The sequence below is a fragment of the Choristoneura fumiferana genome, chromosome 20 (assembly GCF_025370935.1).
Source record: "Choristoneura fumiferana chromosome 20, NRCan_CFum_1, whole genome shotgun sequence".
NCBI classification, from domain to species: domain Eukaryota; kingdom Metazoa; phylum Arthropoda; class Insecta; order Lepidoptera; family Tortricidae; genus Choristoneura; species Choristoneura fumiferana.
The window spans coordinates 1,449,926-1,471,678 of record NC_133491.1 but is presented as its reverse complement, the minus strand read 5'-3'; the positions used below and the strand labels follow the sequence as shown (position 1 = coordinate 1,471,678).

Sequence of the window (21,753 nt, the reverse complement as noted above, 5' to 3'; positions counted from 1 at the left end):
ATGAATATCCAGAGTAGCAAAAAGTATGCAGTGTAGGGTCATTTTAGTTACAGAAATAGGCAGACCGATAAAAAAAAGTAAATCTCTCAATCTGCACTTGGCCCGCGACCAAGCCCTCGCATTCTGCGGCTTGTGCCCAGCAGAGGGACGTATATAGGCTGGGATGATGATGATGTTAGTAGTACGTAACGGATTTACCATCGAAAATACAAACTGAAACATAGATGCGCAGAAAAACCAGAAAAAGAGACCAGCGCTGGGAATCGAACCCAGGTCCTCAGCATTCCGTGCTGCGTGCTATACCACCACTGGACAGGAGTACAGACACAAATTTCACCTTCAAATTTCCTATGCACCACATATCTCAGCTTGTTCAAGCAGCGACACTAGCGACATCTACGCTTTAGCCCTCATCGAGAAACTTTCAGCACCCCATCATAACTAACCGCTCACCCGGACAAGAGATGTCGCTATAAAGCTATCAAATTAAGAGTAATTAGGACTTACCATGTCGAACTGCTTGTTCTCTAACTGCATGAGCTGCGAGATGATCTCCTGTTCCCGCAGCTTGTACACGGCGCGCAGCTCGTCGCGCTGCTCCGTCTCCCGTTGGATGTGGGTTTTCTCCCAGTCCTGCCACAGAACGACTCATAAAACTACTACTAGTACATTACTGCAGAGGCCGAAAAGTAGGGGGTTGCCGGCCAAGCAGATATAGCAACCCCACTTTCCAGCCGAGACTCGAACAGTGCTTTTCTCAAACACGACATGAAATAAAATAAAAAAACCGGCCAAGAGCGTGTAGACACGCCCAGAATAGGGTTCCGTAGCCATTACGAAAAAATCAAGTAATATTTTTTTTTTTAAGGATTTCCTATTTTATACGGAATCTTCCAAGTTTAGGTATATTTTATACCTTAGTACCTTAGGCTGCTATTTACTCATAAACTACTACTAATTCTCAAGCAAACTTAGCCGTTATAGTTTTCCTTGAAAGTTTGATATACTTACTACCATCCTGAATTTTTTTCTACCCACCGGTTTAGATTTTAGAGGGGGGGGGGGGACGCTCGATTTTAATGAAATTGAATATTTCGCAAAAAAGTCAATAAATCGAAAAATCGTCTTAGCAAACCCCTAATGGTTTCAAAAGACCTATTCAACGATACCCCACACTATAGGGTTGAATGAGAAAAAAAATCACCCCCACTTTACGTCTATGGGTGATACCCTAAAAAAAATTTTTTAAAATTTTTTAATGGTACCATTTTGTCGGCATAGTTTACTTACATATTCGTGCAAAATTACAGCTTTCTAGCATTGATAGTCCCTGAGCAAAGCCGCGGACGGACAGACAGACAGACAGACATGGCGAAACTATAAGGGTTCCGTTTTTGCCATTTTGGCTCCGGAACCCTAAAAACAAGAAATGAAGCTGGCGGGACGCTAGTCTCGTCGCCCAGTCGTGCTTGTCTGCTGGCGCGGCGGCTGCGGGGCGGGTGGTGCTGTCGTAAGCCGTGCCGCAGAGTGCGTGCCCAAACAAAAGACGGTCGCATTGCGGCTTTTAAATAGGCTCAGTGTTGCTCAGCGAGCTATGGAGAGAAGAATGCTTGGGGTTTCTCTACGGGATCGAATCAGAAATGAGGAGATACGAAGAAGAACAAGGGTCACCGACATAGCCAAGCGAATTAGCTCGTTGAAGTGGCAATGGGCGGGCCATATAGGACGGAGAACAGATGGCCGTTGGGGCCGAAAAGTTCTCGAGTGGAGACCGCGGATTAGCAAGCGCAACGTAACGAGATGGACGGATGACCTGGTTAAAGCCGCGGGTTCACGGTGAATGCAGGCCGCTGCCAACCGAAGCGACTGGAGGTCTATGGGGGAGGCCTATGTCCAACAGTGGACGTCCTACGGCTGAAATGATGATGATGATTGCCGGCCAGCGGCCGGGAAAGTTGTATGAAATCTCTTTGAAGGCCGCTAGAGCAACCGCGCGCCGGCAGCCGAGCCGCAGCGCCACTAATTGCCATCCATTGCAACGCCGCTTGCAACAGTTGCAGCAACAAGTGTCTAACTCAGCGTTACCTGCTCGGCTTCTATCCGCTGCATCTCCAGCGTGAGCGAGGTGTCAGCGATCCGCTCCTGTTGTTGCAGGATCTGTTGCATGTTGCGGGCTCGCTCTTCGTACATTTGCAACGCCGCTGCCTGTAACAGTAACAACATACCTTGCTAACTCATTCAGTGCCGTTGCCTTGCCGGCCATCGGCGTCTTGGTGGACCCTAATATAATAAATAAATAAATAAATAATGCCGCAGACGCCGATGGGCGATACGTTATCTGGCGCTCGGCAATGAATGGGTTAATATTGCAGCACCTCACGTGTCCCGGCGTTATAGTAATAACACATACATAAGAACAGACAGTTTTTTTTTACAAAGTTTTTCATGATTCCCCTTCTTTTATTATTGTTTACATTCTATTTGCGTTTGCCATACTTAGTTTTTACTAAAGTTAAAAATTAATTTTTTGCTCTAATTTTGTATTTTATTTAATAAGTATTATACAGCGTTATATAAGTAAGCCAAAAAAGTTCGTGGGGTCTTCTTCTTACGATGTTCGCTACGCACATATCGTAACCCACGTCACTCGCGTTTTTTGACCCTCTTATAGAGCTTTATAAATTACTATTAGTTGAGTGTAGTTAACAGGTTACCTTGCTGCTGCGGTCGACAGTGGGCTCGCCGGGCTTGGCGCGCGGCGCCGGCGCTGCGGCCGCGGTCACTTCTGTCCACACCGGGTAGTCAATCTCACCTGACAATACAGACCAAACAATACAGACAAACTCCGACCAAATTAAACTAGAAACGCCGCGCCAGGACCTAGGAGGACCTAACTATTACCACACATTTATTAATTTATTTATTAAAAAAAAATGTCTTACGGGCGGTAAATAGGAAATTACGAATGAGAACTATTAGAAGCCGGAAGTCGAAGACTGAAAGCTTTGATACGTCGATGTTCGTAATTCCAGTACAGCCTGTGTGACATACAATGTTTTTCATCACATTTGCGAGTAAAATTATATATCTGCAACACAAAATATTTTTTTTACAAAAATAGCCTATATCACTATCGCAGCTCGTGGGTAGGCAAAGCTCGAGTCATCAATAATTTAGAAAGTGTGTGTGTGTGTGTGTGTGTGTGTGTGTGTGTGTGTGTGTGTGTGTACGTGTGTGTGCGTGTGTGTGTGCGTGTGTGTGCGTGTGTGTATGCATGTGTGCGTGTGTGTGCGTGTGTGTGCGTGTGTTTGCGTGGGTTTGCGTGTGTTTGCGTGTGCGTGCGTGCGTGTGTGTGCGTGTGTGTCTGTCAGTGTCTGTGTGTGTGTGTGTCTGTCTGTCTGTGTGTCTGTCTGTCTGTGTGTGTGTCTGTCTGTACCGAGCATGTCGCGGGGTGGCTTGGCGCGCGGCGCTGGCTGCGGGTTGGTGCAGAGCGCGGGGTACCGCAGCAGCCAGTCGTCGTATCCACCGAGCAGCGCTAACGGCGGCCGTCCGTACTGCACCTTGATGTCCCACTGGAACACAATACGTTAAGTCAGCTGTGACGCTGCGAGAACATTCCGGAACAAAGGGCTCAAAGTCATGCAACCAGCTGTTTTTAACCCCCGACGCAAAAACAGGGGTGTTATAAGTTTGACCGATATGTGTGTCTGTCTGTCTGTGGCACCGTAGCTCTTAAACGGGTGGACCGATTCGATTTTTATTTGAAAGCAGGGTGTCTAGCGATGGTTCTTAGACATGTTTCATCTAAATCGGTTCAGCCGTTTTGAAATATTGAGCTTTGAAGCGACAACGTCGGGGGTTTTCCAACTTTACGTTGGTTAGATTATTTTCAAGCTTGTATTTAGTTTCACCTGTTCCGTTGTCTATCTGTCTGTAATCAAATCTTGCAAGATAAATTCCACCAACTTCCAGTAGTCTGATTGACTTTAAATTTGGTATACTTATGTAAATTGTGCGACAATACAATAATCTAGTAGTGATATCATGGCAGTCGGGCCAAGATCGTCTTTAAAAGACGGAACTCTTCAACAGTTAATAACAAACCCCCTTATTCATAAAACTTAACAAGCCTATGTTAACTAACAAATGCTTTGTCCCTTTCTAACAAATACAAATGTCGAAGTGACAGATAAGGACAAACGAATTTTAGCGGCATTTTAACTAAAATAGGTTTGATTGTCGTTTATGAATAAGGGGGTTACAATTTGGTATGCAAATGTAGTTTGGGTGACAATACAAGTACAGTCAACAAAAAGTACAGTCAGCAAAAAACAGCTTGTATTCAAAATGAAATTTTTACCAAAAACTTATTACCGAAAATAACCTAACCAAATTTTTAACCAGCGCCATTAGTCTATTTAAAGTTAGTTTAAGTGAAGCGTCATACAGAAAACCAACGCTGCGGCAAGAAAAGTAAAATTCTTTTCTTTTTCACTGTTATATAAGATTACGTAAGGTTGTCTGATTTTTCTTTTTATTTGTTAATTTTTTGTGCTGAATTTCGGTAAATAAATGTAAATAAATATAAATATATAAATATATCATGGGACACTTGACACCAATTGACCTAGTCCCAAACTAAGCAAAGCTTGTACTATGGATACTAGGCAACGGATAAACATACTTATATAGATAAATACATACTTAAATACATATTAAACATCCAAGACCCGAGAACAAACATTCGTGTTATTCACACAAATATCTGCCCCGGCCGGGATTCGAACCCAGGACCTCAAGCTTCGTAGTCAGGTGCTCTAACCACTTAGCCATCCGGTCGTCAATGTGTTCTTATTTTCTTTCAAACGAATAAAGTTGATAAACCCCCGACACATTGTCACTTCAGAGTTCAATATCTCGAAAAACGGCAAGCGCAGCGTAGGACGTCCACCAACGAGATGGACGGATGACGTGATTAAAGCCGCGGGTACACGGTGGATGCAGGCCGCTGCCAACCGAAGCAACTGGAGGCCTATGTCTAAATATTGACTTGAATTTAAAGGCTGACCAGAATTATAAGAAACCTCGCCATATTGCGGAAAACCAATAGAACTAATTTCTTCCACTGGTAACACTAAATTCAAATGTCACCTGTCTATTGCTGTCAAAGTTTAACGTTGTTTGCGCGTGGTATTTTAAAGTGTTATTTTGTGTTTTAGTGCGTTAAGATGCCGAAGATTATCCATAGCTTAATAAGGAAAATAATTCACAATTTATAAAAGTTGTCATAGAAAAAGTCTGAGGGAATAGAAAATATTCCTTTAAATAACATCACCAACACCGTTGTCAATATGACTGATAGATATTGTATAGTAAGTGTAAAGAATGTTGCAATATAAAACGTACAAGCGCTGCCCTCGCGTCAGGTTTTAATATTCCTGGTCAGCCTTTACTAACACCTATGGATAATGTGCGCAGATGTATCGTATATCCGAAATAAATATTTTTGAATTGAATTGTCTAATAATGGACGACCTACAGCTGATATGATGATGAATGCATGGAGTAACTGGCACTGGTAACACCAAAACCAAACATACCTTCAGTAGTATAGTCTTGAGCAGATGCAGGGTGTTCCCGGGTATGACGGCCGTGCTGTTCCAGTCCAGCATCACAATCAGCTCCATGGACGCCCTTGTGGCCCACACCGGCTTGGACGCGGCTGGCAGATTCTGTTCTAGAATGTTCGCCGATTGCCTGCAAGAAAAAAAAGGAATTAACATTGGGGTATACACCACTTTATCATCAGGGTTGGAAAACATAGAAATGATCATGGATAATTTATTCGATAGTCATCTGAAATGTTATCTGATATTATTCGCCAATATAACATGCAATAGGCACATGAACTAGGTACTATTGCAGAATCCTTCGCTACATTCTGGATTCAATGTACGCCCTCGCCGTAAATACACCATTTTGCTCCCTTGTGACACAAATAACTATTTCACACCTCTCCTTCAGAAAGTTACTTTTCCTCCCTGGCGAGAGGGAGCAAAGTGCAACTTTTCTGTTCAAGGCTTTCTAAGTGTACCTAATATAGCAAATGCCATTTTTGAAGATGATAATTGTAAAGCCACCTATTTTCTATCCTGGTTGTTCTTTAATAATATTAGAATTATTTTTTCAAGTTTATTAATGCTCGGTGTGAAAAGTTGTATGAGCCACTCGGGAGCAAATTATTTTCATCTTGGGCGCTAACACTTGAATCCCTCATCACGCTTAGGATTCTATTATAGAATCCCTCGCTACGCTCAGGATTCTATTGCAGAATCCTTCGCTACATTCTGGATTCAATGTACGCCCTCGCCGTAAATACACCATTTTGCTCCCTTGTGACACAAATAACTAATGAAGCTATGTGGTGTTTTGTTTGGCATGGTGTGACGTCTGGGTGACACTATTTACAGCACTGATAATACCGACATGGAAATTCCGACCCGATATTTCGTGTACTCGCCCATATAAACTGGTGTCAAACTGACAAGAGTTTCTATGGGCGTGTCACAAAATATCATGTCGGTATTTCCATGTCGGTCTTGTCCGTCCGGTAGACTTTATTATCAATCCATTCTAATTATCGTTGACGACGTTGATAATTATCCCGTGCACCCTGTTTATCTCATGTGTGTGTGTGTGTGTGTGTGTGTGTGTGTGTGTGTGTGTGTTATTCACTGTAGTATTGTTATAATATATAAAATTTAAACTATTTAATTTTTCCCACCCTGGCGATATACATTCCTCCGGGACGCTGATGCAAGCATGATAGTTGATGTGAGACTCCATATAGTCCTTCCCGGGGCGAGCGTCCAGGATCATCACTTTCAGCTTGCCACTCTTCAGGATGGTGTACAGCTGCTCACTCCTGATGGTTACTTCGTCAAGACCTGAAGAAACAAGTTGTGTCTAAAAGGGTATGAGTAGGAATAAACCTGTAGTATAATTTTTTTTTTTTTTTATTCGACTGGATGGCAAACGAGCAAGTGGGTCTCCTGATGTAAGAGATCACCACCGCCCATAGACAACTGCAACACCAGGTTATAAATATTGCGCGGCAGATCATAAGTTTTGGAATGATAACAAAACTATGCCACGCAACATATAAATCTGCCTAAAAGTTCATTACTTAATACTCAGCTAGACGCATTTTTGAGATACATTTTTTATGCGACGTCTTTACGTTACTCCCGAATCGTGTTCGAATCGCTTAACGGTATAGTGCCTATCCAATTATTGGAATTATACCTTTATAGTTTTTGTATTACTAGTCGTGGCAATGAACTTTTGGGCAAAGTTAGGCGGCGGAAGGTATAGATGTTTTCTATCGCGTATACACGTTACATCTTTAAAATATGTTTTAGTAATACGGAGGAAACACCTAAAAGGCGCCGGTTCTGACCAATCTCTCTTAACCTGTCCTCTCCCAGAGGCACAAATTTGTGCCCAAAATCCTTCGATCCTGTTATCCTGGGAGATGACAGATTAAGCGGCCGCGCTTCGCCCCTATACTCTTTCAACCCTTCCCCTATAGCTAAAAACTCGGTAGCCCCTCAACAGGAGAACCCTAAACTGTATTACCAGGGAGCCCTAAAGGCTGCGGGGGTTCCGGCGCCGGCGCCGCCTCCATGGCCTTCTTCCGGTTCTCATCAATCTTCTGCTTGATCACTTCATTCTCCTTTATCTCGTTCAAGCGTTTGTTCTTCTGCTCCTTGTTATATCTGCGAAATAAAATGTTTCTTGTTATGATTTGGTTTTACAAAATATTATTTGCAAAGTTCGTTGTAGTGTATATAGGTATTGTATGAGCACTGTATATGTATTTATATATTACATTTGTATTTATCTTATTTTGTTTCTCTACTTCGACGTATTTGTATTAGTTTCCGTATCCAAAATGGTAATCTAGAAGAGATCGCTTTTAAGCTATAATACCGCCTATCTATAGTCTACCCTGCATTTCGTCTCTGTTTAAAATTATTGCGTTGTGCAATAAAGTTTCTCCGAAGAGGAACGGCTACGGATTAGCCCGAAACATGTCGGGCTAAACTCGATTTAAGACGTGAGTTTTCCGGGTCAATTATATTTAAAATACTCACCTATCGCATTTGTAATATTAGTTATGATACAATACACAGCGCGTACAGTACAACAACACCTGTATATCGAGCTACCCGCACTTCCTTCGTGATTTATTACCGTCACCCCATCACACAGACGCACAACACTGACAACGTCCGACAGTCTCTCCAAACATTCTTCCCGACGCCGACACTTATTTAATATAGGATTCCATGAAGATGAAAGCATATATCCATCATCTAGGTTGAAATTTATATGCTTTAATTTGAACCGCTTGACACACCATTCCAGAGAAGAATTCACGTTCAGTGGAGAGGATTTTGGGATTGTTGAAATTGACCAAGTGCGGGTAGTTTGAGATATACCTGTATCTAATAATGAACTAAAAAAAAAACTTTTAGTTCATTGATATGGACCTCCACAAAGTAACACCCTGATTCAATAAGTTATGTATCTAATAAATTGTAATAAAGTGCGGGTAGTTCAAAAGACTCATGTTGCTAAACACACATGATACCCTACCTATAGGTAGTGCCACCAGTGTGAGGTCACGCACACAAGAACATGTCGTGTAATGACAGCGGGATTTTAACATTTACTCATTCATTCTCCTTTTGTATCATCAGTTCTTTTTGTAGCTGTGTGTGTAATCATTCACTTCAACTCTCGTGGCACTGCCTATACCTGGTTAAAATATCGAAAATACAAACTGAGACATGGATGCACAGAAAAACCAGAAAAAGAGACCAGCACTGGGAATCGAACCCAGGTCCTCAGCAATCCGTGCTACATGCTATAACCCCTACACCACAGCTGGACAGGAGTCTAGACACAAATTTCTCCTCTCATATCTCAGGCTGCTTTTTTTCCTACTACTCTACAAAATAAAAAAAAATGCCTGGCTAAAATGTCTGGAAGTTCCAATCCTCGCAGACATTTCTTATGTTACAGAGTGGTCAAGGCATGGAACAAACTACCAGAACATGCAGTCTCAGCACTGAATGTGAATCAATCTGCAGGTGGTAGGACCTTGTGCAAGGTCCGCCGGATTGCTACCACCATCTTGACTCGCTAATCCTGCCGTGAAGCAGCAGTGCTTGCATTGTTGTGTTTCGGCGTGGAGAGTAAGACAGCCGGTGAAATTACTGGCACGTGAGGTATCCCATCTTAGGCCTCTAGGTTGGCAACGTGTTTGCAATACCTGGTGTTGCAGATGTTTATGGGCGGTGGTGACCTCTTACCATCAGACCACTTGCTCGTTTGCCTTCAGTATATAAAAAAAAAAAAATAATAATAATAAATTAAGAACTGGCTAGACCAACACAATAACAGTATAAAGAATACTTGACCAAGGAACAGCTAGATACAGGCACCTATCTGTTGCTTCCAACTGCCTGCCTGATAATTTAAATAATAATAACTTTAAAACATTATATGTTCTTTGAAGCTCACATGGACTAGAGATAATTATGTAAATGATCCGGAATAAATATTTGTTATTATTGCTTGCTCAATGAAATTTAACATTATCTGTCTGTAGTGTGGTGTATATATCTGAGGCTCCCCATGAGGCTGACATAGTCACATTTGGTGTGCTAAAGCCTAGTTAAAACATCAGAGGAAAAAAAAATTAACATTCTTTCCTTTTTAAAACATATTTATCATCATTAGCGGGACAACTTCCACTGCTGAACAAAAGCCTTCCCCTTAGAATGCAACAATGAACGACGACTCGCCCCTTGCATCCACCGGTTGCCCGCAACTCTCACGATATTGTCAGTCCACCTACTGGGAGACCTGCCAGCGCTTTGTCTCTCGGTTTGTGGTATTTTCAATGTCATTGTCGTTTCACCTCAGGTCAGTACAATGGGCGTGTACACGAAAAACAGGGTTTCTATCTCAGTATTATCCGGGCCGGTAAAGAGTGTCACCCGTCGCCATGAACGAGAAATTCATCATTTTCATACATACATACATACATATAATCACGCCTCTCTCCCGTAGGGGTAGACAAAAAATCTGTTTGGAGTAATTAAAACAATGTGGCATTTTCCTTTTACTTTTGACAGGTTTCTTTAACCTTATTCAATTTATTAAAGGCCCATTATGATAAAAAGCAAGAAATATTTCAAATGACAATTTTTTATTTATTTATTTATAACTGAACCCATACCCAAGACTTTTATTGTTCACATTGGTCAATTGTTCCTGTTTTTTTCCAGTCTCCTTTGATTTCATAAAAAGTAAATAGGGCAGACAGCAAATAGGAAACCCCCTAAGTACCAACAAATGCTCAGTTTATATAAATTTTTGTAAAATTAAATTCGAACCTTGAATTGAATGTGTCTTCAACAAAGCAAACCATTGTTTATTTCGCTTTTATGTTGAGTGGGGCCCACTTTATACTATTTGATGTTATTTTTTTATTGTTTCCATCTAATGTATTTTTATATGTAAAATATGTGTAGTAACAACACACGTCTGCGCGGCCACCAATTTAAGCTATCTACTGAACGATCGCACAACAATCCTCGTAAACATTTCTTGTGTAACAGAGTGGTCAAGACATGAAACAAACTACCAGAACATGTAGTCTCAGCACTGAATGTGAACCAATTTAAGAACAGGCTTAGACCAACACATTAACAATACAAGAATACTTGACCACAGGAACAGCTAGATACAGGCACCTATCAGTTGCTTGCAACTGCCTGCCTGATAATTTATATAATAATAATAAATAAATGATTCTCTCTCTCTCCCCCTCTTATGTTTAACCTGGACATATTAAAATATGAATTGGCAAAATATGCCCCTACCAATATGGAAAGGGTGAATGCCAAAAGTATATTATATATATATATATATATAGTAAAGGATTTATGTGAAATGGTACATTTTAAAGCACCTATTTTTAATGTAATACTAGCTGTTGCCCACGACTCCGTGCGCGTAGAAGTATGAAAAATGGTTTATAGCTGTTTTGAAGGAGTTTGGTCACAAAAAATTTTGACCTGAGAATTTGATATATTACATTTTAACTAGGGCTAAGTACATCCTATGTGACTATGTTAGCTACGTGGGAAGCCACAGAGAAACATAGCTATAGTAGATTGAACAAGATACTTATAGTTTCGCCATGTCTGTCTGTCTATTCATATGTGGCTTTGCTCAGAGACTACCTATCTGTTTTAGAAAGCTACAATTTGCATGATATATGGGTGCCAAGACTGCCAGGCTGACACTGGGCAAGTGGGCACTGGGCAGGCCACGTCAGCCGTATGGAACCCAATAGGTGGGCTAAAATAGCCACAGACTGGATACCACAAAATGGACTTCGGTAACATGTTGGGCCCAGGCGTTAATGGCAGGATGATCTTGTCGCCTTTCTTCGCAGCTGGTCAGAGATCGCCCAAGACGGGGTCGAGTGGAGGACATGGGCGGAGGCCTTTGCCTAGCGGTGGGACACCCTTATAGGCTTTTAAATAAAAAAAATATATAATAATTATATGTAGCCTCCCATAGACAAAGTAGGAAGTAGGTGTGATATTTTTAGGAAAACGGAACCCTTATAGTTTCACCATCTCTGGCTTTTCAGTGTGTGGATTTTAGGATTTTTTTTAAGAGGTGTTGAGTTGTTGACTAATGTTTAAATACAAAGTTTGATAGTGTTAAGCATTAAAGGCATGACTAGTGATGAAACTTGAAAAAAAAAACTTGCCACCTGTGTTTTTATTTTAATTTGGTATTTTTCTATATTACTTTCTTTAGAAAAGTACAAATTAGTTACTGAATGTAATGAAACATTAAATCTGATTTTTTAAGTATTTTTAATGTATGAATGTTTTAGTATAAAAAAAAATTAATAAGAATTCACATTGAATATTAACTATCTAATAAAAGTTTATGTAAAATAAAATAAAGTACAGTATGGTTACTTGGAGTTAACACTTGACAGATGGACGTGCCTTCAGTCAATTTTCAACTTTGACGTCATACAAATAAAATAGTTTTTACATAATCTGTAAATGTGGGTAGCGGTATACTAAAAATGGCTTTATTTGTATGACGTCAAAGTTGAAAATTGACTGAAGGCACGCCCATCTGTCAAATGTTAACTCGAACTAATCAAACTGTAATTAAATAAATAACCTAACCAACAAAAAGTTGGAAAACCCCTGACTTTGTCACTTCAATTTCAATATCTCAAAAATGGCTGAACCGATTTTGATAAAACATGTCTAAGAACCATAGCTAGAAAACCTGCTTACAAATAAAAAAACACATTCAAATAAAATAAAAAAACTGCATAAATTACTGTTTGTATCTTTAAGTTTTCCTTTCCTGTTTAGGTTACCTTGAAAATATCCCTTTTAGGGATAAGTTCACCTTTGTACTCTTTTGTTTTGTTGTTTTCTTTTTGTATTATTTTTGTGTACATAAACAATTAAGTATTTACGTACACACATACATACAAATCGGTCCACCCGTTTAAGAGCTACGGTGCCAAAGACAGACACACAGACACACATAGCGGTCAAACTCCCCCTCTTTTTGCATTGGGGGTTAAAAAAAAACAACTGGATATAATACTGTTTTCTTGAATGAAAAAATTCTGATAAAATCTGTTTCCGGGGTTGTAAGTATAACTAACAGAACCATTTGTTGAAATATCAGATTTCTTGAAAAAAACCTTGTATGTATATTCTACAATTATAGAATTGCTTGTTTTTGTCAGGATCTACTTGTGTTTACAAGGTTTTTTTTTTTTTTTGCATTAATGTGTATTTAATTATTATTTTCTTACCTATCAATAAGGCTGTTCTTGAGTTCCTCAGCAGCATCAATTGCCTTGTTGGGGTTCTTGGTCCCCAACATGCTGTTGAAATATGCCTTGTCCTTCAAATACTCCTTGTCCTTGCTGATACAAGCCACGACCCGCAAGTACTTCATGTAACACACGTACGAATACTCCTCGTCGCCCTTCTCCCGTGCCTCCTCAGCACTCTCAAAAAGCTTCTGAGCCGATTTGCATAACCTTCAAACAAAAGGTCAAAAACACAATAAAAAACAAGATTTGTGTAAAGTTTTAGGCCATAAACGGTGCATATACTCACAGGGTAGCCCTTTTCGATTTCAAATCCGGAATATTGTGCAATTTATCTAGATCCTCGATGCATTTTCCTAGATGCAGCTGTAGACGACGCGTTTCCGTCATATTGGATATTAAAGCTGCGTCACAGATCGGTAAACGAATTATAGTTGTTTTATAAGTAGCCTAGATCACTAAACACTACATTTGAGATAAACAACGCAGTGATTCCTGTAAAATTCACAAACGGAAACAAAAAACTGGCTAGCCTAATCCAAAAACGTCATGTTTGAGTGAGTTGGATCGGATCGGATGAATGGTTTTGAATGGAATTGAAATGTCAAATGAAAAGAATGAAACCACGAAGATGAACGAACGTAGACATGGAGTTACAATGAGACGTTTCGTTACGTATTGTTTTTTTCCATCGTTATCATGTTAATTGAAATAAACGTCAATGAAATGAATATCATAACGCTTAAAAAACTACAAAAGTTCTTGACGCTTACACTGTAAAGTTATTGATGTGTTTATTTGCAATATTTCTTCAAATCTAATAACTTGACGTAACAGTGCAGTATCAAAACGCACACAATAAAAACGTATAGCGCAAAAGCGCAAGTTTTCATGCGCAGTGGAAACTCGTCCGATTTTCCTGGTCGATCACGGTTTTCCGTAGTTTTTCAGCTGATCGCGCTTCCCACGGCCGTGTCGCAGACTGTCCCGTGGTGTCATGTGCGTAACTGTCGCAGCGTAGTGAAATAGCCGAGTGTTTGTGATTTGTGTAGTTTTCGGGTTAGCTAGTGGCAGTGAAAATGTTTTCAGGACTTACTAATCAGGTTAGTTCGTGGATGGGGGCCGCGAAAGGAGACCCCCAGGATGAAGAAGTCCCGACTCCTACTAAGGAAGCGACGGCAGAGCCAGCGGCAGAGGGCGAGCGACAGAGGTGCATTATTCTTTTGTTTACTTTTTTCTCCCCTCCGTTATCCCGCTATAACCCACATAAAACTATTAAAATTAATTGACTCGTTACGTTTGAATCGTGCTTTTTGATTTGTAGCTGAAAATATGCTTGTAAACTGCATTCAACCTTGGGAAGTTTCTAGAAAGCGGCTGCAAGGTGCAATAATCCGCCGAATAATGCAATGCAGCAAAACGTTTCATAACTATGGTGGGATATTGATCCAGTATGAACATTTATTTAGGTCAAGAACATTGGTGCTAGGACTGTAATGAGAACACCAGGCTGTCTTCATTGTATTGATGATTGGGGCTAATTGGATATGACTCCATATGTTAAATATGCATTTGTAACTAGACATACACTGTTCTAAAGTTTGGATTGTGGTTTCTATAATGACTTCACTTCATTAGATCTTTCTTAATTCTGGAGAACAGTTAATAAATTGATTACATTCTAATTTTTTCTTGTGACCTATTTCTTTGATGAATCTATCTGATCTTCCTAATTTTGTCTGCTTTTAGATAAAAGTTTGACATAAGAATAATGAGAATACATCTACTATTATTTATACCACCATCACAGAAATGCAATCTGTAACTAAATAATACTAAGTAAAATAAATTATAGATATATTTATTAATATTCAAATATTGAGTGTGATAATTAACAGAGTTGGATCTACAATTTAGCCATTTTACAATTATTAAAATTACAATTATGTTAATACTATGTACCTTAAAAGGAACTAACATGCAGCACATTTTTAGAAAAATATGTAAATACATCCAACCTGTAATGCAAAAAGCTGTTTTGATCCCTTCTAAAATTGAGCTTGATATATTTTTCTAAGATTACCCAAGTATTAAGGTAATTAAGCTCAGCTTATCCATAGATGTATTTTAGATGGAAATTAAAAGTATCAATTGCTTGCCAGTGAATGCTATTCATAAAAAGTGCTAACATACTTACAAGACTGGGTGACATAAAGGCTTTCAAGCAATAAAAGAGATTAAAAAGTACCTATTCAAATTTATTTATATTTGAAATTTTTTTGCAGCCCAACGAAACCAGGCGGCAAACTTGACCTCATCACGAATGTACAGTCAAAAATGACGGGGTGGCTTGGGTCAGGGATCCCCATCCCTGGCCTCAGGAAAAATGATGCTGCACCTTCCGAAGCCACTGAGGCTGCACCTGTTGAACCCGCTGAGCCTGCCGAACCCAAGCTTGAGGGGAAAGACGATGATGATAACTCTAGGTATAATAGGTACGCGGGGTGGCAGACTAAATGAGTTTACTTATTTCCTCAAAGCTTCAGTGTGCCGTTTTTTGACGAAGTGTTAGAAACGCCACACCTTTTTCTTAAGCTTTTCATACACTGAATATCGATCAGCTTAAAGCACTGACACGCATTTGTTCCTATTTTTGCCACTCTATGCATAAGGATTCATTGCTTTCAGATTAATCATTATCTTTTTTTTTAATATTGCCTTGTTGATAAAACAGCTGGTATTTTTTTTTATATATACACAGAACATGACAGACTAATCAACCATCAAGCTTTAACAGGTATTACCTATTGTTGTGATGAATTTAACAATCTACTGTTTCAGTAGAGGAAAATCACTTGCAGCATAACAGTCACTAAGTCCGACATGGGTGACACTCTTTCCCGGCCCAGATAATACCAGGATGGAAATACCGACCCTGTTGTTCGTGTACACGCCCATAGAAGCTCCTGTCAGTTTCTATGGGCGTGTACACAAAAAACAGGGCCAGTATTTCCATGTCGGTGTTATCCGGGCCGGGAAAGAGTGTCACCCAGTCATGCAGATTGTATTGCAGGGTTTTCACTAAATTAAACTATTATAAGGAGTGCTAGCAACTGCGTTTTTCTCGTATTTGTATCATATTATCTACTCATATTCTTGTGACAGTTAAATACGAGGTAATGGCGCATATTCCTTCTGGCATTAATATGTTTAAGGGTGAAAAACACATGCTTTCTATATATATATATATGGTTTACTAATGATTCGGCGAAAATTATTTAGCAAATTATTAGCTCCCAAACTATTTATCCCATATTTTTATTTAGGCGAAATGTTATTTCCCAACTCAACGTTTCGCACTGATATCATTTCCCAACTAATCATTTGATAAATTATTATTATGCAAATTATTACCTGGGATTTTTTTAAGATGTCGTTTATGTTTTGGTCAAACGTATTGATTGGCATACCTTAACTTAGCAACTTATTGAATGGCATACAACCTACTTTTCCTGGTGGCAGTTATCCTGGCTGCTATAAAAAAAAACTAACTTCTGTCTGAACCTAAACTATCCAAGTCGCTTCTGCTCCGAGCCGTCTTGCTCGCTCGCTTCGCTCGCTCGCACAAATTTTAAAGTAAAACTTTGCAATATAAAAGTTGGCCAAATGTTATTTGACAATTTGTTATTCGCCTAAGCCAATCATTTGCTACATAATTTATTTGCCACATAAAAGTGTGATGAAGTAAAATTTTGCAATATAAAATTGTTGCGTAATAAGAAAAATGCGGAGTAAAGTTATGCCAACGAATTGTTTGCCAAATGAAACTTTGGCGAAAGATTGGTTGCTAAGTGAAATTTGGCGAAACATATTTCGCCGAAAAGGCAGTACACCATATATATACTTATTATAATAATCAAACATATTGCATCATTCTTCATTGACTTGACAGTTGTCATGTCTGCTGTTCAGCCTTTATACCTACATAATTTTAATATACCTTCACTTCAAACATTTCCACATGTATAACACAATAGAATGGATCAACCAACCATACTTAGGCTGTGGTTTTTTCGCCAGAATTCTTTTACATTCACTGGCTTTTTCAATGGATTTATCATTCCAAATTTGAATTAGTTTTTTTTAATCAGATCAAAAGGGATTGGGCATTACCTTTTTTATTATTGTTTCCATAAATAACACTTGTCTCTGTGAACTCATTGACTCTGCTCAAACCCCCATTTTTTATTTCTCATTGTGCATTCTATTAAATTAGTGTTTTTATCAATTTACTTATTACTATAATCTTTAGGATAAGCTGTTTAAATACATTCATTTCGACCTTTCGACATTGCCTGAGAAAAAGGGCAATAAAAGTTTAATTTATTGTTGAAATGGGTAAATAACAACGCCTTCTTGGTGGTCGCTCATTGTGTATACATTTAACCCACTCAACAGAATAGGGGTGCACTGAGCAAAAATCAAGATTATCTATGTACAGCAGGGCTACTACGAAACTCGAAGTTCGTGTCGTGCGGTCCCTCTGACACTTATACTATTTAATACGAGAGTGAAAGGGCTTACGATACGAACTTAGAGTATCGAGTTTCGTAGTAGCCCAGCAGGTGCCATCAGATTTCGGAGCGGCCAAGGTGATAAAAAATATCGGAACGTGAACTCTAATGCCTTGCGAATCAAGCGCATGTGGCGATGCTTTTGACTACCTCGACCCGCTCCGAAATATCAAATGGCGACTGTACAGCACAGGCCTCCTCTCAGAACAAGAGGGCTTGGGTCATAGCTCCCACGTGGGCCCAGTGCGGATTGGGAGCTTCACACGCACCATTGAATCGCTTCGCAGGTTTGTGCAGGTTTCCTCACGATGTTTTCCTTCGCTGCAAAGCTGGTGGTAAATTTCAAATGTAATTCCGCACATGAATTTTGAAAAACTCAGAGGTGCGAGCCGGGGTTGGAACCCACGACCCTCTGCTTGAGAGGCGATAGCACAGCACGGTATACAATAAATTAGCCAATGAATGTGTTTGAACTAAATGATATATTGAACTCTATTACTCTTATCCAATAACCAATAAAACATTCAGCATCAGTATTACTTCAGGCTTTACAGGTCGCTTCACAAGAGTTGACATGAATGGAATAACTGAGTGAATGAAAGTACCTATGTGTTACCTATTTGAATACACTTCACACAAATGTGAAAATGTCATGCATTTCCTAAAAAAATGTCTAGTGACATTACTTTCGTTCAATCCATTCGTGCTAGCTCTTGTGAACTGACCTGTACATTTTGATCATTATTTCTTGTTTATTGGATGACATTGTATATTGTCAGATTTGTACTCTTTCTGTCGCTTCTGTTACCAATTGTATAAAACTTGTGGATTTGGCTTACTATCTCGAGCTAAATCTGTGGCCTTATTGTTTACGCACGGACGCACTGTCGTTTGGAATATAAATCGTTTTCACCATTTCTTTCTGTCACGCAGTATAGATGACGGTAGAGAGAAGGGTGAATATTCGGGCGTTTGTACCGCCGTCATGTTCTCAATACTTTTTATCAGATTTGAAGAAATAGGTACAATAAATATCAACATGTGTCAACATGTGTTCATCAATATGTGTCGGATGTTGATGTTTGTTGTACCTCTTTCTTAAGAAATCTGATAAAAAAGTGATGAGAAAATGACGCGGTACTAACGCCGAATATTCACCCAGAAATGAGAAGTTCTTGAATGACGCGGATCAGCAAGCGCGACGTAGACGTCCACCAACGAGACTGACGAATGACCAGCCTTATTTGTCTAGCACGCTTGGAATCACAATCGTTCTCAACATTTCTTTCTGTCGTACGATATAAGACGAGGCTAGAAAGAGATGGTGAATGCGATCGCGAACGTCAGCGCGTTAGACGATACGGCTCAGAGCCGCGGTTCAGTGGCTCCAGGCCGCTTCCAACCGAAGCTACTGGAGGGCTATGTCCATTAGCAGGCGTCCTATGGCTGATATTTGATGATGATGATGAGAAAGAGACGGTGAATGCGACCGCAAGCACTCGGGCGTTAGATACGGCCACTGCATGGCTACTACGAAACTCGAAGTTCGAGTGGTGCGGTCCCTCTGACACTTATACTATTTGATACGAGAGCGAGAGGGACCGCACGACACGAACTTCGAGTTTCGTAGTGGCCCTGCTGGTCGGCGGCTGTGACGGTTGGTCGTAGACGTTGCTAATCCACTTACAACGATAGCGATGGTGGAGCGGTGCGCCGCGGTGTGGAGGCGGTATCGGTTGTAATATTCGCGGTAACGCGAAAGAGGCCACACAAATGTCGCGCGGGAAATAAGCGTGGCGCGGTATTCTGCATGGCCACTTTCACGTTAGCTCGAATATTACCACCAGTATCGCCTCCGCGACGCGCGCACTGCTCCGCCTCGCTGTCAGTCGGTTTCTTTTCTAGCTTTATTGACGATATTAAAAATTTATGAACAATAAGCTAGATCGCGATGCGCGACCCGGCCGCCACCTGCCGCAATACCACGAAAACTACAAACCCAACTCGACATAGTTTGTAAAAATTCATCCTGGGTAAAAAATATATAATTAATTTTATTTGACGGATAAACGACGTGATGTCTCCGTCTATTCGAACAAAACAAACAGCGACGGCATCTATCCGTCAGATAAATTTAATCAAATGGTGTGAAACAGGGGGTTAGTCCGTCAGTTTATCAGAACACATTGGGCACATAACCAAAAAAATACAAAAATGAAGCGCGTCAAAGTTCGGGAGCGGGGGACGCGACGTCACGCCGTGCAACAAGTTGCGCACGCGCACGCGTGATGGTACGCGGAACTTCTAAGGCTGCTTAAAAAACAGTGACGGCACGGAATCGCAGTGACGCATCGTATGCGCAACGTTTCTTTGCATGCTTTCCACACCGCTGCTTAAAATACGCAAACGGTGCGGAATCGCAGTGACGGCGACAAGACTTTTGTTCGGTAAAGTCCTGACAGAAAAGCCACGTTACTGCGGTTAAGATTTTAAGCAGCGGTGTGCAGAGCATGCGAATAAAAACGGTGGTTCGCATGCGCGCGCCACTGCGATTCCATGCCGTCACCGTTTTTTAAGCAGCGGTTTGGTCGCACCTTTAACTGGATAGTCTGGCTATATCTTCTTTATTTTTTCTTTAATTTACAAAAGCAAAAATACGATTTACTGTCATTTGGTGCAAATGGAAAATGGACAACTCGAAGCAGAAAAATGACAATTTTAAATACTTACAATCAAGAAGGAAAATTGTCCATCCTGAATATCGTATGGCGAAAAAAACGACCACATATTTACGTATACATTCAGAAATATGACGAATCGTAAATTGTTGCACCCGAAATCAATTGTTTTGAGCTTACATATTAAGTTAAGACCTGATTTAGACAACATTCACTATTGCTTATTTAATTTTGCTCCTAATTTATAATGGACAATATTCCATTTGGGTTTAATTAATTTACAACACTTGTCCTATATTTTCTGATATAACTGGCGGAGTCATTATAATTTTTTAGTACACTCGAACCAACTGAATCGTGAGCCACTGTGGAACCTTTTCGTAAGAAAAGTCACAGTGACATCGCATTGCTTGACAAGGAAATTTATTATGACACTTACTGTGAGAACGTTCTACGGTGGGTCAGGTAGGAATCAAATGGTTCGACTGCACATACTAACCTTATAGCACTTGTAACTTTTGTGCTATACATATTAGAGCGAGTGTGTTTACTCTTGTATGTAGTCGTTATGTAAACCCGTTCCCTTGTCCAGCGCGACCGGCGGCGCGGACAGTAGACCGGCCTCCACCGGCGGGACCCCCACCGAGGAACAGCCCCAAGGCGTTGCAACGGTACGTGGACCCCTCAATTGTGTGCTAGAAATCTATCTATTTACTAGCGTTTACCCGCGTCTTCGCACGCGTAAATCATTACATACAGCAGTTAAATTGAAATTCCGGTGTTTTATTTGATTCTCGTGGGAATTCCCTAAAATTACATCGTGGTTTTCATTGATGTTAAATTAAAATTTGCTAAATTTCATGACTCTAAACCCAGCGGTTGTTAATTCGAGATTTTAGCCCTATCCCGTGGGAATATCGGATTAAAAAGTAGCCTATGTGTTATTCCAGATGTCCAACTATCTACATACCAATTTCATGACTCTCAAACCAGTGGTTATTAGTTAGACATTTTATTCCTGGTTCTCTTTCGTTTGCCCGAATTTCATATGCCCGAATGTATCGTTTTCTAGAATTTTCATTTGCCATAAAGTAATTTATTTCTGAAATTAGTAATTTCTTCAGAGTTATATTTAAACCAACCTAACCTAACCTACTGCATTCTATATCATGACATTTAAAAAATTCCTGAAAACAGCACGGTTCTACATATTTTATGGCAAACGTTGGTATGGCAAATGAAATTCGGGCAAAATGGAAAAATTACGGAAGTGGGAACAGGATAAAAGTATTATTTTTAATCCAGGTATAAACTAACCTTTTTGCCAAATTTCATCCAATCCGTCCAGCTGTTCAGCGTGAAGAAGTATCAAACATACTCACTCACTTACAAAACTCACTCACAACTTTTATTTCAAACATTAAGGAATTTTCATTTGGTACAGGCATTGCCTAATGCGATAATCTAGGCAAAAATTACAATCAGGGCGCGTTTCCACCAGGATGTGCGTAATGAGGATATTTAAATGAAGCAT

At 40.1% G+C, this 21,753-nt stretch overlaps 2 protein-coding genes across 3 annotated transcripts in view; one reads left to right on the top strand and one right to left on the bottom strand.

Moving 5' to 3' along the window:
• Positions 1–13,534, bottom strand: part of LOC141438912 (ubiquitin carboxyl-terminal hydrolase 8-like) — a 36,547-nt gene extending 23,013 nt beyond the window's left edge. Inside the window, exons 1-9 of one of the 2 annotated variants that reach the window (XM_074102969.1) lie at positions 13,257–13,534; positions 12,947–13,177; positions 7,639–7,778; positions 6,785–6,947; positions 5,601–5,757; positions 3,437–3,572; positions 2,715–2,812; positions 2,086–2,205; positions 508–633 (exon numbers count right to left, since the gene is read on the bottom strand). In XM_074102969.1, coding sequence (XP_073959070.1) covers positions 508–633; positions 2,086–2,205; positions 2,715–2,812; positions 3,437–3,572; positions 5,601–5,757; positions 6,785–6,947; positions 7,639–7,778; positions 12,947–13,177; positions 13,257–13,357 — 1,272 coding nt within the window. In that variant the 5' untranslated portion in view covers positions 13,358–13,534. Of the gene's footprint in view, positions 1–507; positions 634–2,085; positions 2,206–2,714; positions 2,813–3,436; positions 3,573–5,600; positions 5,758–6,784; positions 6,948–7,638; positions 7,779–8,156; positions 8,258–12,946; positions 13,178–13,256 lie in introns of those variants that run through there. The other variant, XM_074102971.1, reaches the window with a different exon arrangement.
• Positions 13,535–13,819: 285 nt separating this feature from the next.
• On the top strand, positions 13,820–21,530 carry LOC141439361 (synapse-associated protein of 47 kDa-like). Its single transcript, XM_074103648.1, has 4 exons — positions 13,820–14,177; positions 15,253–15,453; positions 20,812–20,890; positions 21,525–21,530. The coding sequence occupies exons 1-4, from the start codon at positions 14,047–14,049 to the stop codon at positions 21,528–21,530; spliced, it is 417 nt and encodes a 138-aa protein (XP_073959749.1). The 5' UTR covers positions 13,820–14,046.
• Positions 21,531–21,753: the final 223 nt, after the last annotated feature.

Coding starts and splice junctions, on each gene's coding strand:
- LOC141439361 (XM_074103648.1), top strand. CDS start 14,047: ATGTTTTCAGGACTTACTAATCAGGTTAGTTCGTGGATGGGGGCCGCG. Junction 14,178..15,252: donor GCAGAGGGCGAGCGACAGAG/GTGCATTATTCT, acceptor ATTTTTTTGCAG/CCCAACGAAACCAGGCGGCA. Junction 15,454..20,811: donor GACGATGATGATAACTCTAG/GTATAATAGGTA, acceptor TCCCTTGTCCAG/CGCGACCGGCGGCGCGGACA.